At 61.1% G+C, this 23,213-nt stretch overlaps 2 protein-coding genes and 1 long non-coding RNA gene across 9 annotated transcripts; 1 reads left to right on the top strand and 2 right to left on the bottom strand.

Moving 5' to 3' along the window:
- Nucleotides 1-5,363: 5,363 nt before the first annotated feature.
- Nucleotides 5,364-12,374, top strand: ADAMTSL5 (ADAMTS like 5). 7 transcript variants are annotated; one of them, XM_034657384.1, is made up of 13 exons: nucleotides 5,364-5,500; nucleotides 6,409-6,730; nucleotides 7,007-7,202; nucleotides 7,313-7,404; nucleotides 7,644-7,704; nucleotides 7,852-7,960; nucleotides 9,053-9,243; nucleotides 9,496-9,607; nucleotides 9,959-10,045; nucleotides 10,185-10,348; nucleotides 10,508-10,706; nucleotides 10,780-10,851; nucleotides 11,179-12,370. In XM_034657384.1, the coding sequence occupies exons 2-13, from the start codon at nucleotides 6,666-6,668 to the stop codon at nucleotides 11,478-11,480; spliced, it is 1,650 nt and encodes a 549-aa protein (XP_034513275.1). In that variant the 5' UTR covers nucleotides 5,364-5,500; nucleotides 6,409-6,665; the 3' UTR covers nucleotides 11,481-12,370. The 7 variants fall into 7 exon arrangements, with proteins under 7 accessions (XP_034513275.1, XP_019659642.1, XP_034513277.1 ...); XM_019804083.2 differs by having other exon boundaries at nucleotides 9,116-9,243; nucleotides 11,179-12,365; XM_034657386.1 differs by having other exon boundaries at nucleotides 11,062-11,321.
- On the bottom strand, nucleotides 6,874-8,856 carry LOC117801820. Its single transcript, XR_004624541.1, has 2 exons — nucleotides 8,130-8,856; nucleotides 6,874-8,039 (listed from the first exon to the last, which is right to left on the bottom strand). It is a non-coding gene; the product is annotated as an uncharacterized LOC117801820 (long non-coding RNA).
- Nucleotides 12,375-18,915: 6,541 nt separating the features above from the next.
- On the bottom strand, nucleotides 18,916-23,165 carry REEP6 (receptor accessory protein 6). Its single transcript, XM_011230216.3, has 5 exons — nucleotides 23,051-23,165; nucleotides 20,092-20,185; nucleotides 19,878-20,016; nucleotides 19,515-19,683; nucleotides 18,916-19,100 (listed from the first exon to the last, which is right to left on the bottom strand). Exons 1-5 carry the CDS (start codon nucleotides 23,163-23,165, stop codon nucleotides 19,063-19,065), a joined length of 555 nt encoding a protein of 184 aa, XP_011228518.1. The 3' UTR covers nucleotides 18,916-19,062.
- Nucleotides 23,166-23,213: the final 48 nt, after the last annotated feature.

Here is a 23,213-nt window from a genome sequence, read left to right as displayed (position 1 = left end):
ATGCCAGCAGGACACTGACGTGGGAGGCTTGTCTCTCCTCCCATAGCTCCACCTGGGCTCTGCCAAAAGCAGAGCCTGAAGCAAGGGTTTGGTGCAGAGCAGGAATGAGGGGCTGGGGAGGATGGGGCATGGGGCAAGGTGGGCCCTGGTAACCCTTGTGGGTCCCCAAGGACCTGGGTACAACATTCCTCAGGACTGGCTACCCAAGAGGAAGATGAAGGGAGCATCAACCACCTGGCTAGGTCAGGGGACAGAGTGTTTGGGCCCTTGGAGGCTCACAGAAAGAGCAGGGTGGTTGGGAGGTGGTCTCAGGGCATGCTCTGGGACCCGAGAGCAGGAAGTTCAATCCCTTCTTGTGAGCAAGAAGCAAGAAGACCTCCAGGACCAAATCACATTCAAACAAAGGCCCACTGATTCACCCCTGTGGCCCTTCCACCCACCCGCTCACTCACCCCAGTCCAGCCATCCTGGCCTCTTTGCTGGCCCAAGATCCCATACCAAGCTCATCCCAACCTCAGGGCCTTTGCATATGCCCCTCTCTCTGCTTATGTTGCTCCCCATCCCTGAGTCTCCTCCCAGCGGCCCCTTCTCATCTTCGAGGACCCAGGCAAGGGCCACCCTTGTCCGGGAGGCCACCTCCACCCCGCGATTCCCCCTGTGGTCCCTCACAACCTGAAATTATGTCATTTCCTTGCAGGTCTGCTGGTTTCCATCCCACCAGACCGGGCACAGGTCTGTGTTTGTCCCTGCTATGTACCCTATAGGTACTGGCCTGCTGGGTGGCCTCACGCAAGTTCATACCCTCCCCAGACACCCCACAACCTGCCTGCAGAGGGGAAATCCCCAGGGTCCGGATTGGTTGCTGCCCTTCCGGGGGGAGGGTGCCTTTCCTGGTGTCCTCTCTCCAGCTGGGTGCTGCCTCGACCTCTCCCCAGGGACATCAGCGGATTCTGCTGTGTGCAGCGCTGCGTGAGTGTCAGACCCAGCCAGATTTCCACACGAATAATCTGTATTTCAGCTGCTTGGGTCTTTTTACCAGTTATGAGAAAAGTAGCTCAATGTCACGGGAGATCCTGGGTGAGATCCTGGAACAGAAAAAGGAAATTAGCTAAAAACACACACACGGTGAAATCCATATAAAATTGGGAATTTGGTCAATGGTAATAGTAATTGCTAATATTATTAATAATAGCGATATGCCAATATCAGTTCCTGAGTTGTGACAGAAAGTATTTGTTTCCTAGGGCTATTGTAACAAGCCACCACAAATTTGGTAGCTTGAGAAAATCACCCATTTATCAACCTCACATTGTGAAGTCAGAAGTCCTAAAACCCAGGCGCGGGCAGGGCTGGTCCCCCCGGGGCCCCAGGGAGACCCGGCTCCTGCCTCTTCCTGGCCCACGGCGCCCCCTCCATCCTCACTGCCGGCAGCGCGGGGTCTGCCCGTCCCTGGGCCTCCCGCCCTCTGCCTCCCTCTCCTGAGGACCTGGTGAGGACGCCGGGCCCCCTGGGAGCCCAGGGTCACCCCCACCTCGGGGCCTTGACAGCGTCCCCTCTGCCGCATGAGGCGACATGTCCCAGGTCCCAGGACGAGGATCTGGACGTCTTGGGGGGAACAGATTATACCGCTGATGACAAAGGATAGACAGAAACTCTCTAACATCTTTGCAACTTTCTGTAAATCTAAAATTATTCCAAAATAAAAATTTTCTTTAAAAAATGAGAATTAGAAGGCCATTACAAGAAATTCACATAGAACCTATAAGGCAGTCACTCGGTCACCCACAACCTTGCCCCAGGATCATCGTGGGCAACACGAGGGCTGTCCCTTTCCACGTCCCACCCGAATTTATACAACACCCACCCTCTCCCTCTCTGTAAACGGCACCATGTCGTGCACAGTCCCCCACCCTGCCCCGTCCTCACCTGGGCCTCCAGCTACCTGGCCTTTGCCCCTGCCGCTCGTCCTGCCTCGACCGTCCCCAGCCCAAGCAGGTCCTCCCAGCACTCCCTCCAAGAAGGAACTCAGGACACCCCTTCAGATGTGGGGAGAAGCCATCCCGGGCCCTCCGGGTCCTGCAGTGCCTCAGTGGCCCTACTAGTGGGGGTGAGGATTCATCTCTGAGCAGCTGCAGAGACCCAGGGTCCTGGGGCAGGGGTGGCAGGAGCCCCCCGTCCACTCTCCTCTGGAGGCTGAAGCGTCCCGGGGACCACGTGGCCGGGCCTGAGGCGTCAAAGGAAGTCACAGGGATTTGGGGTCGGGGGGGCACACAGGGATTTGGGGTCGGGGGGGCACACAGGGATTTGGGGTCGGGGGGGCACGCGGAGGCCATGGGATCTGCTTGTGGGTATTTCCTGAGCCCCAAGGCCACAAGACCAGAGGGGGCAGGAGCCCAGCTGACCCGCATCCATGGGGACCTGTGTCTGCTTGGCCTAATCCCCCTCAGGGACGGTCCAGGCTAGAGCTCAGGGTAGGGGACCGCATTGACCCCCTGTCGGGGGTCTAAGCTGGGGCACAGGGGGTGGGGTAGGGGCTGAGATGCCGCCACACCTTCAGTCTCACCCTCATAAGCTCCCCTCCACCTGCACGAGGAATTTCGAGATGAGCGCTTGGCCTCCTTCTCAGGGAATCTGCTGAGTCCAGCTGAGCAGTGGCCAGAGGACGGAGGACGGAGGACGGAGGCAGGAGGCTGGGGCCCGAGGGAAAAGAGGGACAGGGCCCAGGACACCGTATCTTCCCGCGTCCCCATCTGACACTACAAGCTCCGTCCCCACAGGCGCTAGGCCCCCATGCAGGCCCCAGCACCTGCTGTGTCCCCTCCCTGCAGGCCACAGTGCCTGCTGTATGCACTTCCTACAGCACTTATGCCTGCCGTAGTTCACCCACTGCACAGTGCAGCGCCTGCTGCATACCCTCCTGGCAGCGTGCAGTGACCCCTGTATACACTGCGGGATACAGTGCCTGCTGTATGCACTCCTTGGAAGGCTCAGACTACTACATGCAGTCCCTGCAGGGTGCAGTATCTACTGTATACACACCTGCAGAGATAAGTGTCTGCTGAGTGCATTTCTATAGGACGCAGTGCCTGCTGTATGCACGCCCTGCATATAGCTCTTTGGACAGGACGCAGGGAATGAGGCACGTCTGAGGGAAGGAGACTGTCCACTTGGTGGAGCCCCTGAGCCAAGCCTGATGTATTTCTGGTCCCACCAGGCCCCAGGCCCCAGGCCCCAGCTCCTGTACAGTAGGCGCTCAGTGGAGGGTGCCCGCCCTTGCTGTCCCTACCCCTCTCCTGCCACCCTTTCTCAGTCCTGTCCCACCAGGCTTAACCTCATCAAGGTCACCGCCTGCCTCTGTCAAAGCAGGTCCACTGGTCCACTCTCCCTCCTCCCTGTAGCCCAACCTCCCTAGGCCTCTAGGACCCCACACCCCCCTCCTTCTACCCCATCCCGGGCCCCTTGTACACAGGCCCCAGTCTCCACTCCACCCATGCTCACGGCCCGTGATCTCAGCCCTGAATCTAAACAGCCCCGTGTGTCAAGGACACCCACCTGTCTCCCTCAGGCCAGACATGGTCCCTGCTCTCCCAGCCTCTTCTTGCGGGCCCACAGACATCTCACCCTGGACCTGTCCAGGAGCGACCTGTGGACACCCCCTCCCACGCCTGCCCCCTCAGCCCTTCCCAGCAGCTCAGGCCGACCTCCTGCCTCACCTCTTCCCAACGCCGTCCCCCATGGACTCCTACCCGCTCTGCTCCCCAGCGGCTTGGAGCCCCGCATCTCCTTGCCTCCACCCTCAACACCAGCGGCTCTCTGCCCGGGACGCGGCTGCCTCCTCGCTGCCTTCCTGGCCCCACGGCAGCCACATGTGGCTTTTCCAAGACTAGAACACCCTCCCCCATCCCTGTGGCTCCCACCCCTCAGCCCCGCTCTGACCTCATCTCCGCCCCCCACCCTGACCTCCTGACTGTCCCTATCCTCGCCTTGGGGGCTGTGCACGTGCTGTTTCTTCCAGCCGCGCTGCTCTCCTCCTTGTGGCAAACACGTCTTCAATGAGGGCCTTGCGGACCCCCAGCTCCATGAGCGGTGGGCCCGCTACTGCCTCTGAGTGTCCCGATGCAAAGGTAGGAAGGATCCTGCACTCCCAGGGGGCTGCCTCCCTCGGCCTCGTGAGGGGGGTCGGCCACAGCTGTGCATGCACATAGTAGGTGCTCAGTAAGGACCGCACATGGGTGGCGTTGAGCGGCCCTGCTTTGAGCTGCTCCCAGGTGGAAGGCAGACAGAGCCGGACTGGTAACCGCCCTGCTCGTGGTCAGGGCTGGACAGCCCACGGCGGGCTTCCAGGAGGAAGGGGCAATCAAGGTGAGCCTGGGCTTGCCTAGTGACCAGAGGGGCAGTCCACTCATCATCCCCATCTCCTCAACCCACCCGTCAGGGAGCGTCACGGGCCACGGCAAGGAGCCAGCGGAGGGGGCAAGCCAAGGGCACCTATTGCTTGCCTGCGTGGGCAGGGGGAGGGGGCCCTGCGCAGAAGCCAAGCTGGGAAAGGGTGGGGTGGTGGGGAGCCCTGGGGTGACCCTGTCCTTGCCACCCCACAGAAAGAGCTGAGGTTCACTTGGAAGTGTCTTGGTGAAGAACTCTGCCCCCCCGCACTGCCTGGATGGGAAAACTGAAATCCTAGGGAGGGGGGCCACTGCCGCGAGGGAGAGCGATCTTCCGGACCGGGTCTGGCTCCAAAGCCGCTGCTCGCCGCCCGCGGCCAGGCAGGGAGGAGGAAGGCAGGGTGGGGCACGTCCTCTGGTGACAGCAGTGCCCGGGAATGCTCCTGGCAGGGCTGGAAGGGGGCTCTCCGCCCCCCACGCCCGGCCTCTGGAGCTGAGCTTCTCCCAGTGCGTTGGGGCCCTGCTCCGGGGGTTGTCGAGACCTGGAGTGGGAACCCCAGGATTGCAACCCAGGCGAACGGGCTTCTTCAGTAGGATGACCTTGAGGGAGGGTTAGGGGGGAGAGGGGTACTGGCCGGGAAAGGGGACCCTCGCGGGGACGCGATCTGGGCATCGGTGGAAAGGAGGCAGCGTCCCGGACTCCCGGAACCATGGCAGGGCCACCTCGGTTCTCGCACATTCCCTGGCCCTGAGCGCGGCGCCCGGAATAGCAGCCCCGGCGTGGGGGGTAGGGGCGGTCAGTTCCCGCACGGCTCCCCCGCCCTGGGCTTTCCAAGGTCACCGGGATATGGACGCTGGAACAGCAGGCCGCGGCTCCGCGGGACCGGGGCCCGCGCGGGGCAGTCCCCTGCCGTAGATCCGCGCGGAGCCGCGCAACGGCCGCGCGAGGGCGCACGGGGCTGTCGCCCCTGCGGACCCCGGCCTGGGCGCGCCCCGGGAGGCCGGGTGGGAGGGGCTGCCCCTGGCTCCCCCCGCCCCTCCCCGCGGGCCCCGCCGCTTCCGCTCGTCCTGGGGCCGCCCGGGGAGCCAGGACGTGCCGCCTGGGCTCTACGTAGCCGGTAAGTCCCTCTTTCTATCCTCCCACTATCCCGGCCGGTGTCTCCTCTCCGTCCCAGGGCCCGGTCCGGCTAGGGGCGGGCCAGGCAGCAGTCCCCAGGGTGGGAGAAAGCTCATCCCCACTTCCTCCTGGGGAAACTGAGGCCTAAGAGGCGTAGCTTGCCCGGGGATCACACCTGGGGGTGAGGAGTGCAGCCACAACGAAGTGTGTCTTGCTCCTCCGGGAGGGTCTCTGGGGAGGAGACAGATGGTGCTTCTAGGCCCTAAATTCCCACCACCTAGACCCCCACCCCTCAAGTGAGCGCTGAGTGTGTGCCGCCCGAGAGGGGGTGTCAGAAGGCCAAGCCCTCTCCCCCTATCTCAGCTCTCCAACCAACTTCTTCCCAGGCCAGCCGGGGCTCTGGGTTCAGAGAGGGGCAGAGACGCAGCTGGCTACACGGCTCTGGGCAGGGAAGGGGACCTGCCCAGTGGTCCCCAAGGTTCTCAGCACCCGGAGTCACCATGGGCCCCAGCCCTGATGCCCCAGATCGGAATGTCAGAGCCAGGGCCTGAGGACCAGGGAAACGGTGGCTCAAGGGGGCCCAGAGGGTCCACTGGTACAGGACCAGTGCCCAGGATCTTGGGGCTGGAGACCTCCAGCTTGTCCTCTGTGTCCTTTGGGCTCTGCTGACCACCAGTCAGCCTGGCCGTGGCCTGAGAAAGGACTCACGAGGCGGCTACCTCCCTCCCCCTTTCTCAGGCAATGCCACAGTCGGGAGGAGGGTGTGGATAGCAAGTGACTTCCTCCTTCCCCTGACAGATGGGGAAACTGAGGCCCGGGGAGGCAAAGTCTGCCCCCCCCGTCCACTCACCCCCAGATGCCTCCCTCTTTCCTGCATCACCCTCATCAGTGGCCCCTTTCCCTCTGCAGGCTGCCCTTGGTGGAACCCACACCCTCTGCACATGAGGTCACGAGTCGGCAACTGGACTGGGGCCAGGTCACCCCCCCATTGTCATCCCTCACTCCAGGGGCTCCCTGCTGCCAGGGTTTGGGAGCTGAGGTGGCCCTGGAGGCCCAGGTGCAACCAGGGGGCTTCTGCCAGGGATTCGGTCCCTGACCCAGCCCCCACCAGCTGCACTTTCTGCCGAGTCCCTCCTAGAGCCCTGGACTGAGTCCAGCTGGTCCCCATGGCACAGATGGGGAAACTGAGGCCCAGGGAAGTGGAGTGGCTGGCCCTTGGCCACACAGAAAGGTAGAAACAATGACGGTGGGGTGAGCGGTGATGGGGCCCTGACCCTGGAGACATCTATGCACTATCCTGGAATGATTCCTTCCGTAATCAGACACATATTTCGCACCTACTGGGTACATTATAAGACAACACACAGTCAATAATAACAAAAGCAGATAATTCTTTGAGCTCGCCCTCTCCACTTCCAGGCTCTGTACCACCTGTCTTTCTTACCTGATCCGATGGACCCCTGAAACTTTCCTGTAACAGGGGCTGTGTTATAACCCCACTTTTCAGAGACAAGAACAGAGGTCCAGAGAGGTTAAATTACTGCCCCAAATCACACAGCCAGTTGGGACAGAGCTGGGGTTCAGACCCTGGCCTGCTGGTGCCCCCACTGCAGCGTCCTCGCTGCTCCCCCACGCTCCGCCCCTTCCAGAAGCTCCTTTTGCTGTGGACCCTCGTGAGCTGCGGTTTGGGGGGCCGTGCTCAGGTGAGGGGGTACGCGGGCCCAGGGGGGCCATGGACGTGGGGGACAGGGCCAGCAGTCTGGGGCCACCAGGCTCCTCTCCATGCCGATGGTGCCTCTCTCTCCCCAAGTAGGGTCCAGGTGAGTGGATGCCGTGGGGTTCCTGGAGTCGCTGTTCCAGCTCTTGTGGGCGGGGTCTGTCCGTGCGCACCAGGCGCTGTGTCTGGTGAGCACAAGGCTGGGGTTTGGCGGGGTGGGGTGGGGTGAGAGGGGGGTGTCTGCCCCTGCTCTCCTGCCAGCCCGCCCCACTCCTAGCCGCACCCTCAGCCTGCCCACACACGCTGTGCCTTTTAATCCCACTGATCCAACTGGAATGTGGGTGGGGTTGGCCAGGCCAAAGGGGGCACGCCAGCTCTAGAAAGGTTACTGGGGGTCCTGATCACACTCTGGCCATCTTGCTCCTAGGTTTCCTGGGGAAGAGCTGTGCTGGGGAGACTCCCACGAGTACCGCCTCTGCCATTTGCCAGTAAGTTCTGTCTGCCTCCCAGAGCCTTGGCTGGGCCTTGAAGACCTTCTGTTTCCTGGCTCAGGGCCCCAAATACACTTGCCACGCTGCCAGGTTCTCCAGGCTCCCCTGGGGCTCTCCCAGCCTCGGACCTATCTTTGTCCTCAGGACTGTCCCCTGGGGGCCATTCCCTTCCGAGACCTCCAGTGTGCCCTCTACAATGGCCGCCCTGTCCTGGGCGCCCAGAAGACTTACCAGTGGGTACCCTTCTATGGCGGTGAGTAGCTTCCCTCCTGCTGGTCCAGAAGAGGCAGGAGAGCTGGCAGGGAGGAGTGGCTGCTAAGAAAGCAAGAGGACTGAAGGACCACAAGCAGAAGAGAACATTAGCACTGGGGCTTCGAAGGATATAAAGGAGTCGAAGTGACGGGGGAGAAAAGCAATGTGACCTGTGCAGCAGGAGCAGAGGGAGGCAGGCTCTGTCCTGCTCAGGGTTGAACACCAGGCTGAGAGTTTACTTGGAGCTGTCTCCAGAGACCGAGAGTTCTCAAACTTATCCCCGTAGCAGGAAATGTTGCCACATTTAGCCGAAGGCAGCAAGTTACATAACCGTGTGCCCGGGGCAGCGCGCCTCCGGATTTAAGGGAAACGGGCAGCTTTAGACACCATAGTGGGGGCAGATACAGATACGGAGAGTGTTCCATCCGTCAACCTCATTGAGTTTGGGGGGGGGGGGGGCTTGGGGTTTTTTCCTCCAAGAATTAGAGGAGATTTGCCGTGATCCCACCCCTGCAGAGGCCCGCCGAGGCCAGTTTGGGCTCTGTTCCAGGCAGGGTCTGCCAGCCAGGCTCAGGGGCTGGGAGCCAGGAAGGGCAGGGGTCAGGGCTGTGTGGGCTTGTGCCTGTGATCGGACTGCCTATTCTGCCCCACTGCCAGGCAGAGGGGGAAACTGAGTCCTGGGGAGGGTCAGTGACACACCCGGGCTACGCAGAATTCGGTCAGCACTGAACGCTTTTTATTGGGCACATGCTGGGTGCAGGGCCCAGGTGCTGAGTGACTTCTGCCCATGGCTGTACCCCAGAGCCTGGAACGGTGTTGGGAAAGTAGTAGGTGCTCTGTGAGTGTTCTTGGAACTAAAGAATGAATGAAGAATGGGTAAGGATGTTAGCAATGGATAACGTGTAGGGACCCCCTAATGTGGGAGCTTAACCTGAACGAATGAATGCATGTGAGCATGCGTGTTAGCAGGCCCAGGAGCCTTGCCTGGGACGGTTCCGGAGTTCTCGGAGGCAGAAGGCTTAGGTTCCAGTCCTGGCTCTGCCTCAGCCTCCATGTGTGGCTTTGGCTGAGTCCCTGGGCCTCATCTGCCTAGGGGGAGGGGGCCGGAACTCCGACAGAGGGACTCCACTGGCCGCACAATTCCTCCCTCCCCCAGCGCCCAACCAGTGCGACCTCAACTGCCTGGCCGAGGGGCAAGCCTTCTACCACAGCTTCGGCCGCGTCCTGGACGGCACCCCCTGCAGCCCGGGGACCCAGGGGCTCTGCGTGGCTGGCCGCTGCCTCGTAAGGCCTCGCGGGGCCCAGCAAAGCCCCAGCCGTCTCACACCCGGACCCTAACCTCAGACCCCATCCGTTTCAGTCCCAGGTCCCGCCCCCTTCGCTAAGCCCCGCCCCTCCCCGGTCCCGCCCACCACCAGGCTCCCCCGCAGCCCCTTCCCTCCAGAGCCCGCCCCTTTACTCGTGGGCCCCGCCCCCAGCGCGGTCCGGGGCCGGGGGCTGTCGGTGAAGCCGCGCCGGTCCTCCCTGCCCCTGTAGAGCGCCGGCTGTGACGGGTTGCTGGGCTCGGACGCCCGCGAAGACCACTGCGGCCGCTGCGGCGGCGCCAACGAGTCGTGCCTTTTGGTGCAGCGCGTGTTCCGAGACTCCGGTGAGCGCCCTCGCCGTCCTCCGGGCTGGCCCAGAGTGGGCCCTTTAACGAGCCTCGGGCCGGAAGCGAAGTCCCGAGCTGATTGGACAGGCTGTGGCCCAGCCCCCTCCAGCTCTTCATTCTGATTGGTTATTGGCAAATGGTCCCGCCCTTCCCGGAGCAGATGGGGTTCTAACTCTTTCCCTGCTGCCCTTAAACGAGAATAATCCTGACTCCAAAAGTTAACCGATCGTTTGGGGGTTACCAGGACCCCCTGGTACCTCCTTACCGCAGTATCTCATTTAATCCTTAAATCGTCCCTCAAATACCCTCCCACCTGCGCCCCAACAACCCTCCTTTCCTTCCGCCCAGGTGCCTTCGCTGGGTACTGGAACGTGACCCTGATCCCCGAGGGTGCCAGACACATCCGTGTAGCCCACCGGAGCCGCAACCACCTGGGTATCGCGGGGTCCGAGAGGGGAGGCGCCCTGCTGGCCGCCTGGGAGCAGCGGGGGAGCCTGAGGCCGGGGGAGGAGGACGCCGGGGTCGGGAGGAGGGACGGGCGTTTCAGGAGCCCGGGCTGACCTTTCCCTTGCAGCGCTGGTAGGGGGCGACGGGCGCTATGTGCTCAACGGGAACTGGGCGGGCAGCCCACCTGGGACCTACGAGGCGGCGGGCACCCGTGTGGTCTACACCCGCGCTGCAGGGCAAGAGGAGATGCTGAGCGCGGCTGGGCCCACGTCCCAAGACCTGCTCCTGCAGGTGCGGGCCAGCCTCTGCGGGGGGCGGCTGGGCAGTGAGGCGGGGGTGGAAGATGTAGGAGATGGTTGGGTTATGGGAAGGGGCGGGAGGCAGGGGTCAGAGAGAGGAAGCCGGGCCATGAGGTCCAGGTGCAACTCCCTAGGTGTGACACCCCTCCAGGTCCTCCTCCAGGAGCCCAACCCGGGCATCGAGTTCGAGTTCTGGCTCCCTCGGGAACGCTATGGCCCCTTCCAGACGCAGGCGCAGGCCCTGGGCTGGTCCCTGCGGCAGCAGCAGCCGCGGGAGGTGGAACCTCAGCCCCCTGAACTCCCCGCAGCCCCGGCTACCATTGTCCCACGGATCCCGACCCCCACCCCAGGTGAGGCGGGCACGGCCAGGGTGGGAGCCAGAGGGAGGGGAGGTCTGTGCCCCTGACCGTACGGCCCCCGCAGACCCCTGCGCACCCTGCCCCGACACTCGAGGTCGAGCCCACCGCCTGCTCCACTATTGCGGGAGCGACTTTGGTGAGAGACCCCTAACCCCAGCCCTTACCTGGCTCCTAACTGACCTGAACTTGATCCCAGTCCTGCTGACATTTGACTGCGATCCGACTCTACCTTTTACTCCTTGACCTGACTCCAACTTCACTCCTTCTGACCCTTTGCCTTAATCTGACCTTTGACCTCTAATTGATCCCTGACCTCACCTGACCCCGGCCCCTCCCCCCTCCACAGTCCCCAGGGATCCCCAGCACCCCATCTGACCCCGGTTCCTTTCTCTGGCAATGGGATGCGTGTGGATGGGGGCCCGGGTGGAGCGTCCAGCCAGCCTGCACACGGTCCTGCCCGCAGCGTTCAGGGCCCGCGTGCTGAGCCGCCTGCACCAGGCCCAGGAGACACGCTACGAGGTTCACGTGCAGCTCATCTACAAGAACCGCTCGCCACTGCGGGCTCTCGAGTACGTGTGGGCACCGGGTCGCTGCCCCTGCCCCCGGCTGGACCTCCACCGCGAGTACCTGCTGGCTGCCCAGCGCCGCATCAGCCCGGATGGCACTCGGGACCGACTCGTGCTGCCCCGCACGGGCTATGCCCGGACCTGGAGCCCCGCTGAGGACAGCCGCGTGCGCCTGGCCGCCCGCCACTGCCCCGTCTGAGCCCCTCGACAAGGCCCCTGCCACGTGCAGCAAGAAAGACACGCCGGACCAGGCTCCGACTCAACATACTTCCCCTCTTGCCCTGGCTTCCGGCGAGCTTACTATCTCTCGCCCACGGCTCTGTGACTTCCCGTCACACGTGCTTAGACGGCCCTGCACATGGTCAGATCCACTGTCATCAGCAGGAGCCACTGGTGAGGACACACTGAACAGACTTGAACTCATTTCCTCTCTCACTCTGGCTGACAGGAAACTCGTAGATGTTTTACACTTCGGAACTTTGTGTCTGTTTTTATTCTCTTTGCCTCACACTTGCTTTCCTAGAACGCTGTCATAAACAACCAAGGCCCAGAGGAAGACATTGTAATGAATCAGTTTCCCTTCTTGCCCTTGCTACCAGGAAGCTCACTGCTGTTCAACCACCTGACACCCTATGCTGTCTCTTCTCATGGACACACATAGGCTGCATGTATTCCAAGATGCTCTAACAAACGGGGATGCTCCCCAGAGGACACGCCTAACCCAGTCCCGTAATGTACCCACTTCCCCTCTCACCCTGGCTACCAGTGAGTCTAGAGATAATCTTGAGAGCCTCAGCAATTCTGGCTGGGTTTCTTTCTTTCTTTCCCTCTTTCTCTCTTTCTTCTTTCTTAAAGCTTTTATTTTTTTAAGTAACCTCTACACCCAACGTCCAAACCCACAACCCGGATATCAAGAGTTGCACGCTCCACTGACTGAGCCAGCCGGGCGCCCCTGGCTGGCTTTCTTTCAGGCAACACCGCTATCCATCTCTTGTTTATTCCTATTTATTTTTTTTTTAAGATTTTATTTATTTATTTGACAGAGAGACAGCCAGCAAGAGAGGGAACACAAGCAGGGGGAGTGGGAGAGGACGAAGCAGGCCCATAGCGGAGGAGCCTGATGTGGGGCTCGATCCCATAATGCCAGGATCACACCCTGAGCCCACGCTTAATGACTGTGCCACCCAGGCGCCCGTTTATTCCTATTTAATTTTTACAAGCACTTTTTAAAAACAAGGGCACCCCAGTTAAGCATACTTGTCCGCAGAGTTCCCAGGATGTGCTGGTAGTCAGACCCATGACCCTGCTGTCGCAGTGTGTGCACCCCAGCCCTCCTCCTTCTCCTGGTCCAGTGCACCGGCCCCGTGCCCCCTTGGGGGCCACACTTTCCTGGCATGCCATCCAGGGCCACTCGAGGAGGTGGGCCACAGCTCTCAGCCTGTCGCCTACCTTCCTGTGTCCTGGAGACCTTCTACTCATGTATTCTTCTGAAACCAGGAGGATGGACCTCGGTCATGTGTGAATTGGGGGTACCTGGGGGCTGTCATTCAGCAAACCTCCTTGGGTCACTCTGGAAGGGCCTCCCTTTTACCTTCCTTCCCTGGATGGGATGGTTGATGCTTGTCATTTGGGACAGTCTGAACTTCTGTACTAACCGTGCTTGTGTTTTTCTCTGGGACAAGGGGTGCTCAACTGGGAGGTGTCAGGTTCAGCCCCTGACCTTGAAGGTGACCTGCAGGCAGACCCTGCCCCTCTCTGGGCCTCAGTTTCCCCATCTGCAGGTACCCTTTTAGCCCCTCGCAGCTCTGAGCATGGGAACCACGTTCCTCGGACTCCTCCCCGGTCCCTCAGCCGGCAGCCTCTCCGTCCAGGCCTGGCCCTGTCCTCTGCAACAAGTGCTGGCGGTGGGTATCCCTCCAGTCCCTCCGCTGAAAGTGGGGTGCAGTTCTGGAAGAGGCGTGGGGCCTGGGCGCCCCCTGGTGGCAGGACGGGAAAGCAAGGGATTCAAGGCACCTGGAATCGCCTGCAGCCCCCAAGGGCCCCATGCCGGTGCCCCCCACTGGCTCCCACTTCTCCCCTGGGTGCTTGCCCTCCTCAGGAACACCTCCTCCCACACACCAGACTCCTTACACAGCAGCCAGGCCCAGGGCCCCTTTGTGCCTGTCAGTCCTGCCAGCACCTCCCAGCCCTAGCCCGTGGTTGCCCCGTCTGCCTCACTGCTGTCGTGTGGGGTATGTCAGGAAGCGGGGGTCCATGGGGCAGCCCTGCCATGAGCTCCCAGCCAGTGAGGAGAGGCCAGTGCGGGGTGCACTCTGGCCCCAGGAGCGGGGCTCCCATGTCTTCACCGCCCCCTCCCCTGCACAGCAACATTGTTTCCAGGGAAGATCACGTCACAATCACTATCACGGCGGACATGCCCTCGATTCGGGATTTGGTCTTTAGCTTTTATTTTTATTTTTATTTTTTAAAGATTTTTTATTATTTATTCGACAGAGATAGAGACAGCCAGCGAGAGAGGGAACACAAGCAGGGGGAGTGGGAGAGGAAGAAGCAGGCTCATAGCGGAGGAGCCTGATGTGGGGCTCGATCCCAGAACGCCGGGATCACGCCCTGAGCCGAAGGCAGACGCTTAACCGCTGTGCCACCCAGGCGCCCCCGGGCTTCGCTTAAACAAACACTTGAACAATTAAAAGAGAAGACGTAATTCTAAAAACGTTCAGGTCCGGCCCAGGGATTAAAACCGCGGGCGGTCCCATAGAGTGACAGGAGCGGGCGGCCAGGCTCCGCGTTTTCCTCTCTACGATCGGGGGCTCTCAGTTATTAGTTACCGTGTCCCCACGGGAATATGCGATGCCCATTCGGGTTAGAGGCGGAAACGTCGCCCAGAGGGCGACGACATTAGGAACATCTGCCGGCGGCCAGCTCCCTTGGCCGAGGCCTGGTGGGTCACAGCTGCGATTTCTCTGAACCGACTTCCCATAGTAGAGGAGAAAGAACAAAATCAGGCAAGTTAGAAACATGTCCTGTTAGTGACAAGATGATAACTGCAGCAGTTGTGTCGGGGGGGGGGGGCATTGGTTCCCCCAAGAGGTTCTCCCCACGACATTGCAGGGGGCTGGCTCTGGGGCTCCCATGCTTTTCTTACCATTTTTAATACTCTGCAGCCAGCACCCCCCGACTGCCTGCCCAGGGCCTGCTCTCCCCTCCTTCTGACCCTGAACTAGGACTTGTCCCCAACAGCTGCTAAGAGCCCTGGGCTGTCCCACAGCCCCCTGGGGGTACACGCAGGCCATGCGGGGTACTGACGTGGCCACCGTGGAAGTACAGCTTGGCCGTGTCTGCTCCAGCTGAAGGGGTCCTCGCGGGGGCAGGCCGAACGCGTGTCCAAGTCCTAATCTCCAGAACCGGTGAATGGGAAAAGGTCTTTACAGATGCAGTTAGGAGTTTCAACATGAGATGACCCTGGATTATCCAGGTGGGCCCTAAACTCGGAGACAGATGTCCTCACAAGACAGACCCAGGAGACAGCCACGTGGCTGCGGAGGCAACAGTGGAGGACGTGAGCGCAAGCCCGAGGATGCCTGGAGCAGAGCAGGTGGAAAGGACCTTCCGCCCTGACCTCCGGCTTCTGGCCTCCAGAACGTGGGAGAATAAATCTCTGTAGTTTTAAGCCTCCCATGTGTGGTGATTTGCATCAGCCTCCCCAGGACACTCGAACACTCACCCTGCAATCTCCGACAGCCGTGTGCCCAAAGAAACGAGCTCTGCGCACCAAAGGCCGGTTCTAGAATGTTCCTAGCAGCTTTCGTCACAATAACCACAAACTGGAACCCGACAGCGGGATGGTGTACATACACTCAATGAAATACTGTCCACCCCTCTCAAAACTGAAGTACGGGTCACCGCTGCAGCGGGGTGGTGAGTCTGACAGCCGCCACTCTGAGTCCCGCAGGCAAGGGCAGGACACTGCGCAGCCGAGACGACGTGATGTGCACGGACAAAGTCAATGGAGTCAGGATGGGGCCACCCCTGGGGGCAGTGACTGGGAGGGGCCGGCCGAGTTGCGTCACTAGCTCTGAGTTGCTGGTTACACTTTTCCTTATGTTTAAATTAAAAACAAAGCAGGGGCATCTGGGTGGCTCAGTCGTTAAGCGTCTGCCTTCGGCTCAGGTCATGATCTCAGGTCCTGGGATGGAGCCCTGCATCGGGCTCCCTGCTCTGCTGGGAGCCTGCTTCTTCCTCTCCCACTCCCCCTGCCTGTGTTCCCTCTCTCACGGACTGTCTCTCTGTCAAATAAATAAAATCTTAAAAAAAACAAAACAAAACAGGTCTGAGGGGCTAGAGGTCATTGTTTCCACCAGGTACGGCAGGTGTGTCCTCCTACCTGTGCCCCCTGGTGAGTTGACCCCTGGCAGTTTGGAGAAAATCTTTGAAGGGACACAGCTAGAGCCCATTTTGCTGCCCCCTTGTTGGTGGGGGTCAATGCCAGGTGCAGAGCGAGGCTGGTACCTCCTCTCTGACCCTGGACTATGGCCACACCACATTCTTCCAACAACTGGACCAGCGATAAGCAGATTTCCAGATCTCTGTCCCCACACCCATGTGGACTTCTCAGCAGGGCGGGGTCGGGGAGCTCATTAATGATTACGCTCGGTCCTTCCCTCGCTCCCAGCAAAGCCTGCGTCCCCAAAGGCAGAGTCCTCACCACACCTTCCAGGGATCAGCCTCACCCCTCACGTCCTCTCTCCCCTTCACTGTCAGCTCTGGCCACACTGGCCGCCGCGCTCGTCCTCTAACCCGCCGGGCACAGTCCTGCCCTAGGACTTTGCACGTGCTTTTCTCTGCGCAGACCACGTTTGCCTGGCTTTCAGGAGACCCAGGCGCTCTGACCTGACTTTCCTATCTCCTTCATGCCTCTACTCAAACTCACTTCCGTAGACAGGTCTCTGACTGCGCCTGACATTGCCACCCCCACAACGTCCACGTCCCTCTGACATATATATTTATCACGCCTTTGTCACCTCGCCAAATCCTCAGCAGCAGCGATTTCTTTTTTTTTTTTTTTTTAAAGATTTTATTTATTTATTTGACAGAGNAGAGATAGAGACAGCCAGCGAGAGAGGGAACACAAGCAGGGGGAGTGGGAGAGGAAGAAGCAGGCTCATAGCGGAGGAGCCTGATGTGGGGCTCGATCCCACAATGCCGGGATCACGCCCTGAGCCGAAGGCAGACGCTTAACCGCTGTGCCACCCAGGCGCCCCAGCAGCAGCGATTTCTATCTCCTTGGGCCATTACCGCACCCTCGGCTGCTCAACAGGACCTGGCATACAGTGGGTGCTCAGTATATGCTGAATGAGCAGATGGAAGAATCGGCCCAGGGGCTCTCCAGCGGCTCTCAGTGCTCCCTCCTCCCTCCCCGGCGTTCTCCAGGACGAGGACACGGTCTGCTCTGGGCTGCCTCCTTCGGGGGACCTGTCTTGGATGAATGGGGCCACCACCAGCTGCAGACAAGCTGGGCCTGCTCAGGCGGGGACAGGGATGACGTGTCAGTGGACCATGGGACGCGGCACAGACACCGACAGTGTCTCCAAACATCGTGTAATGTCCCCGGCGCGCGATTACCCGGGTTGCGAACCACGGAGTTACAGCCTTGTCAGCCTCGTGCTGACGGTCCCCTTGTGTTTCCACCAGAAGTTGTGATGGGGCGCCTGGGGGGCTCGGTCGGCTAAGTGCCCCACTCCTGACTTCGGCTCAGGGCGTGATCTCAGAGTCGTGCTGGAGAAACTGCTTGAGATTCTCTCCCTCTCCCTCTGTCCCTCCCCCTGCTCATGCTCCCTCTCTCTCTCTCTCTCAAACAAATAAATAAATCTTAAAAACAAAGAAGTCGGGGGGCGCCCGGGGAGCGCAGTCGTTAAGCGTCTGCCTTCGGCTCAGGGCGTGATCCCGGCGTTCCGGGATCGAGCCCCACATCGGGCTCCTCCGCTATGAGCCTGCTTCTTCCTCTCCCACTCCCCCTGCTGTGTTCCCTCTCTCGCTGGCTGTCTCTCTCCCCGTCAAATAAATAAAATCTTAAAAAAAAAAAGTCGTGATCACCCTGAATCTTGGAGAAGCAGCCCTTGGGTGGGTGGGGCAGACTGTGGTGGGCACTGTGGGGCCCGGGACCTTCCCCGCTGTGGCTGCAGACCCCGGCTAGGGACTTGTGTTTGGGTGATGGGAGGTGCCTCAGGGTACAGCCCCTCTTGGGGGTGGGCTGAGACTCGGGACTGGCAGACACAGGTGGCAACCCACCTGGCCTTAAGGCAGAACTCCAGGTCCTGCCCCCCAGCCGAGACCACCTCCTTGCTCAGCTCCCCACCCAAACCCCTGCCAGATTCCAACACAGGCTCTGCTTCCAGGAACCTGCCCTCGAATACGGGGTGCTCTATTTTGTGAACATACTGCTGGATTGAGTTTGCTCTTTGCATCTGTATCTGTCGTGCAACAGGCTTGGCACCTTCCTTGGGTCTCTGCCTGGTTCCATGATCAGGGCCATGCTGGTGTCAAAAAAGAGACCAACTGCGGGCTGCCAGTGACACCCTTCTCCCTCCTCCCGACTTCCATGAACCCGCTCTGATGGCAACCGCCAGCCCCCACCTTTGTCGAAGGCTTCCTCCTGCCCTGCCCCCACACTGTTCGCAGGTGGTGCAGCTGGAACAAATGGCCACTGCCCTCCCACCCAGGGACCAGCAGGGATGGTGGGCGGGAGAGGTCTCAGGGGCGCGGGCGACACTGGCTCCCAGAGCGCCCGTGGATGGGGCTCCAGGCGCCCACAGCAGCTAAGGGCTCGGCAACACCCAAGCTTAGCTTCCTTCCTCTCCCCACGTCACCCCCCCGCCACTGCAGTCGCCTGGGATGCCCTCCCAAGGAAAGGACTTGTACTCTGATGCTCTCTCGAGCCCTCCTTTGGGAGGCTTCTCAGCCACATGGGGAGACCTCGGGCACACGCGTGGGGCCGCACGGCATGAGCTCCTGATCAGAGGAGACCAGGCCCACGAAGGCCCTGGCCTGGGGCCTCCCACATCCCCGAGGACAGACGGCCAGACGGAGCTCGTCCAGGTGGGCTTTATTGCGTCCCCGCTAGCAGGCCAGGTGCTTCAGCCGCCAGCAGTGCTGCAGGTACCGGAGCTCGTGTCTGCGGTGGGGCCAGCAGCAGGTGACCTCCGTGGTGGACTCGGAGGAGTACTCCAGGGAGGACTCAGACGGGCAGGAGACCGGCAGGTCGGTGCCCGAGCTGCTGCCATTGGGCTGTGCCGAGGACCCCTTCTCCTGCTGTCTGCTGGACTTGGAGACCTTGGGAGCCGGGTCCTCAGGCCCATCTGAGGTTTTGTTGGGGGGCTGCGTGGGGATGGTGGTGCCACTGGGAGACTGCACGACGGGGGGGGCCTGGCTGGAGGTGGTGCTGGGGCGCAGCACAGAGCCTGAGGACTCGCGGGCTGGCTGGGGTTGGCCCGATGAGGTGACGGATGACCGGAGATGTTGCGGGCTGGCAGCCTGGGGGGGCTGGTTGGAGGAGCCGGCTCGTGACCGAGGCTGGCCCCGGGACTTGCCAGACAGCTGGGAGCGCGGCGGGGACTGGCCCAAGGTGGTGCGTGAAGAGCTCCCGGGGGCCGGCTTGCTCGGGGACGAGGGCCTGGTGGAGGACTCCACCCGGGAGTAAGCCGAGGAATCCGTGGAGGCCTTGGGCTGTGATGTGCTGCCCAGCTCGCCAGCCGGCAGCTGTGAATAGAGGCGGGGTGAGCCTTTCACTTGTCCTTCTGGAGCTGGGTCACGCTTGCTTTGGCTGCAAAGAGACAGCCGTAGGGGTGAGGTGGGCCTGGCTGCACCTGCGGGCCCCAGGCAGGGAGCGGGGCAGGGTGGTGGGGACCAAGGCCATCCTCCAATCCTCCACGGGGACAGCTAGCTATGCACACACCATGTTGCACACGCACAGACCCTACCTCCCAGGGGTGGGGGCTACGTACGGTCAGCTCCAAGGGCAGCTGTGGGGGTGACGAGAGCCCGGCCGCGGGCCAGGGTCTGTAGGACTGGTTCCCGAAAGCGTAGGAGAGAGAGGCTGACAGTGAGGGGGCAAAGCCGGATGGGGGCAGCCAACGGGGCGGGGGCGGGAGTGAACGTGGGCAGGGGCTGGCGGGCTGGGACACAGGCAGACAGAGGCTGGGACAGACCCGCAGCCCTGCGCCCAGGGAGCACATACCGTCCCGGGTTATTCCTGCTGCCACGTCCAGAGCTCGCCCACTGAAGTCTCTCACGATGCTGTCCACGGCCTCGTGGTGCTTTAGAAACAGTGGACGAATGGCGCGATGATACAGCATGTGAGCCCCGTTCCAAGGTCCCGGAATCATGCAGAACAACAGGAAGGCGCACTGTGGGCACAGGGTGGGAGTTACACTCCGCGTCCCCTGGGGACGAGCCCGGACCTCCCCCAGCAGACCCCCCTTGGGAGGGGCCTACCTCCTCAGAGAGGGGGCTGAGTCTCCCCCTCGCACCCAGGAGGCAGCAGGGTGGGGTCCCCTGACAGAGCACCCCCAGTCCTGTGTGTGACCCGGGGGGCACCCACCTTGCCCGCGTAGTAGAAAGGGAACCAGGACAGGAGTAGATCGCTGAAGAACTCGGCCAGCCCGAACAGGCCGTACACCACCCAGTAGACGAGCCACATAGTGTCGTCGTCTTTGCTTGGGCTCTCGATTGCTTTGATTCTGGGGGGAGGTGGGCAGTCAGGGGCTGCCCAGAGCCCCCATACGCCCCCCACCGGACAGCCAGCAGGCACTCACGAAGCATACGCTGGGTACACAAAGCCGATTACATTGCACAGTAGAGACGCCCCGAAGCCGAAGAGAAGATACAGGCTTAGCAGAGAGGCGGCTCCTGCAGAACACAGGGTGTGGGCAGGACGGCGCCCCCCCAGCCAGACTGTGGCGCCCCCAGGCCGCCTCCTGGCCTGGCAGGCACAGTCTGCAACAACCACTCCCCCCAGAAGCCTCGGGGACCCCTCCAGGATGTGTTTGCTGCCCCTGCAGCACCTGGGCGACCCCCACCACAACCCTGAGCCCCATGTCGTGTATCCGTAACCAGTTAACCAGTCGGTCTACCCCCAACCTCCAGACTGAGCTCCCCAAGGGCAGGCGGAGACCTTGGCCCTGATAGGTAGAGTAGCTGCCCAATAAATGTTTGTTGAATGAATACGTGACCGTCTGCAATTATAACTGCTTACTCCAGGTCCTGGGGGAGGGGGTGGGCACAAGGGACCAACGTTTGAATGTAAGCGATGGGAGAAAAACCTAAAAGAAAGGCCGTTTTGTCACTAAGGCTTGATTCCCAGTGAGCAGAGAAAAGCAACATTTGTAACTTTGATCTCAGTGGAGTTTTCCATCCTCACCCCCGCAGACAGTCCGGGCCGGATCATCTGTGCGGCAATCCTGGGCACTGGGGGGCTGAGCAGCATCCCCGGCCCCACTCCGTCAATGCCAGGAGCACCCCCAGTGGTGACGACCACCCATGTCATGTCCCCAGACACTGCCCAGTGTCCCGAGGGGGACAGCATGGCCCCGTGTGAGGACCCTTGTCTTAGTGTGAGACAGCTAAGCACAGTAGAGCCCCCCCAGACCCAGGAGAGCCCTCTGCTTTTCCCCCTACCACGTGACACCAAGCAAGTCTCAGTTTCCCCACCTGTCAGTGGGGTGGTAAGGGCCCTGTCTGCTAGGGTTGCCGAGGTGATAGCTATACACCACTCCACGGAGGGGTCTCCTCCTCTCTACACGTTTACTGAGCACCTTGTAGGCCTGCAAACACCTTCCCAGCCATGAGGGCTCAGAGCGAACACTGTTGGGGGAGGCGGGGAGCCAGGAGCGCGAGCCACTCTGAAAACAGTAGTGGTAAATACTGCATTTATTAAGTGCTTCTTGGATGCGGGTCCCTGCACTTCCCCGCTGTAGCTCATTCAATGGCCAGAACAACAGGGGAACCCGGGGAGTGAGGCCCAAGTTCACTCACAGAGCCTCTGGGCTCCCGGGAGCAGTTTTACAGTCTCCAGCCTCTCCCCCACGCTGTTATCTGCAGAGATAGACGTCACTTGTGTACCAAAGGGCAGAGTCACCCCCACCCTTCCCTCCACCTGCATTAGTCTTTATCCCTAGGGTCAGGAGAGGGAGGGGAGCCTCCCCCGTTGGCCCTAGGAGGTCTGGTCATTGCCTCCTTTGTTATCTGGTCTGGGGATTTGATCAATTGGGGCAGCTGGGGCCCAAGAGCTCCCATATCTGGGTGAGGGGGAAATTGCAAGTTGGGGAGGAGCAGCTTTCCTAGGGCACCTCTCCCCTCAATCCCTATTCCTGCAGCCTCAGCAATGGACGGATGACCTTGGACATGGGGGGGGGGCACAGTCCCAGAGATAAGCAACAGATGGGGCTTGGGGGTGGGGGGTTAGGGAGGGGTGGATGCTCCGGACGGGCAGGTGGCGGAGGCAGCCTCGCTCAAAGCCTCTGACTCTCTGGACCTCAGTTTCCTCCCTGTGACTCCCAGCCTCCCCAGCAGGCCCCTCCCCAGTGCTCTATGACCTAAATTTCCTGCCCACGGGTACCAGGGATGTGGAAAGTCAGCAGAGAAGTCAGGGCCTGCTCTCAGGGGCAGATTCCTGGCTGAGCTGACATGGTTGGGCACTGGACGCCTGGGGGAATAAATATGGACCTTCCCCGGGTGCCGGGCATGGGAATACCCCTGCTGGGGGGAAGAGGGAGGGAAGAGGACTCCCAGGATCTGCACAGAAGGTGCTCAAAACATATGCCCCTGTCCTCACCCAAAGCCCCCTGCCAGGTCTGGACAAAGTGTCCCTGTGATCCATTCCAGGGGGCTTCCTGGAAGAGGTGGCAGCACTGATGGGCCTGAAACACGGAAAAAGAGGGAAGGAAGGCATTTAAGGAGTGCTTACTAGACAGTTTGGGAGGGTGGCAGGGGCCATCCAAGGTCATTGAGGAAGAAAGGAAGAGGAGGCATTACTGGGACGGTTACAATCAGGAGTAGCTGGACCCCCTCTCTAAGGTCCCTTATCCAATAATTCTCCAACTCCACCACAGCAAACAACCCAGCTCAACTATTCACACACAGTGGGCCAAGCCACTGGGGAGCGGAGGGAGAGGGCAGGGGAAGGGGCCAGTACTCTCAGGGAAACAATGGAGGGAAGAGAGATGGGAATGACCCCTCCCCTCCTGGCCTGGAGCATCCCCCTCGAAAAAAAACAAAAAACGAAAAAAACGGTAAGATCTCTACACTTGCTTCTAAGCTGGGATCCATGTGGGACGCGGGTGTGGCAAGACTCCCAGGGCACTGGCTGCCTACCCGTCGACCTCTCCTCCCCCAGGGCATACAGAGCAACTGGAAGAACCGGACTTCAGCCTGGCGGTCACCCAGAGCCACCAGGGAAGGGGCAGCGAGGCCTCCAGACCCGAGGACGGGAGTGGAGGTAATGCAGGGGCCGAGACAGGGGTGACACTAGCCCAAGATCGCACGACGGGGGCAGGGGAGAGGCTGCAGGCAGACGCGAAGTCCTGGTCCACGACCCCTCCCCAGGATCTCCGTCTCCCTGCTGGACAGTGAGTGGGGTGCTCCCTGCCGTCCGAGCCCGGACCCCGCAGAAGGCGCCGGCCGGAAAAGGTCAGGTCCGGGACCCGGGTGCCCCAGGGTCTCAATGTGCCCGTCGGCGAAATGGAGCAGCAGCCCCGAGCGCCCCGGACGGCTCACCCGCGGCCAAGTACCGCTTGTCGACACCTGTCTTGGCTTCGAGAGCCCCTAGCGCTTCGGTGGCCAAGTTCCTCTGTTCCAGAAGGCGCTCGAAGCGCTGGCGCAGGCCGTCCATGGCACCGGCGGGCCCGGGGCTGGCAGCCCGAGCTCGACTGCTGCCCCG

The sequence above is a fragment of the Ailuropoda melanoleuca genome, chromosome 4, assembly GCF_002007445.2.
Source record: "Ailuropoda melanoleuca isolate Jingjing chromosome 4, ASM200744v2, whole genome shotgun sequence".
NCBI classification, from domain to species: Eukaryota; Metazoa; Chordata; class Mammalia; order Carnivora; family Ursidae; genus Ailuropoda; species Ailuropoda melanoleuca.
The sequence above is the reverse complement of the archived record's forward strand: the minus strand, read 5'-3'. Positions and strand labels throughout refer to the sequence as shown.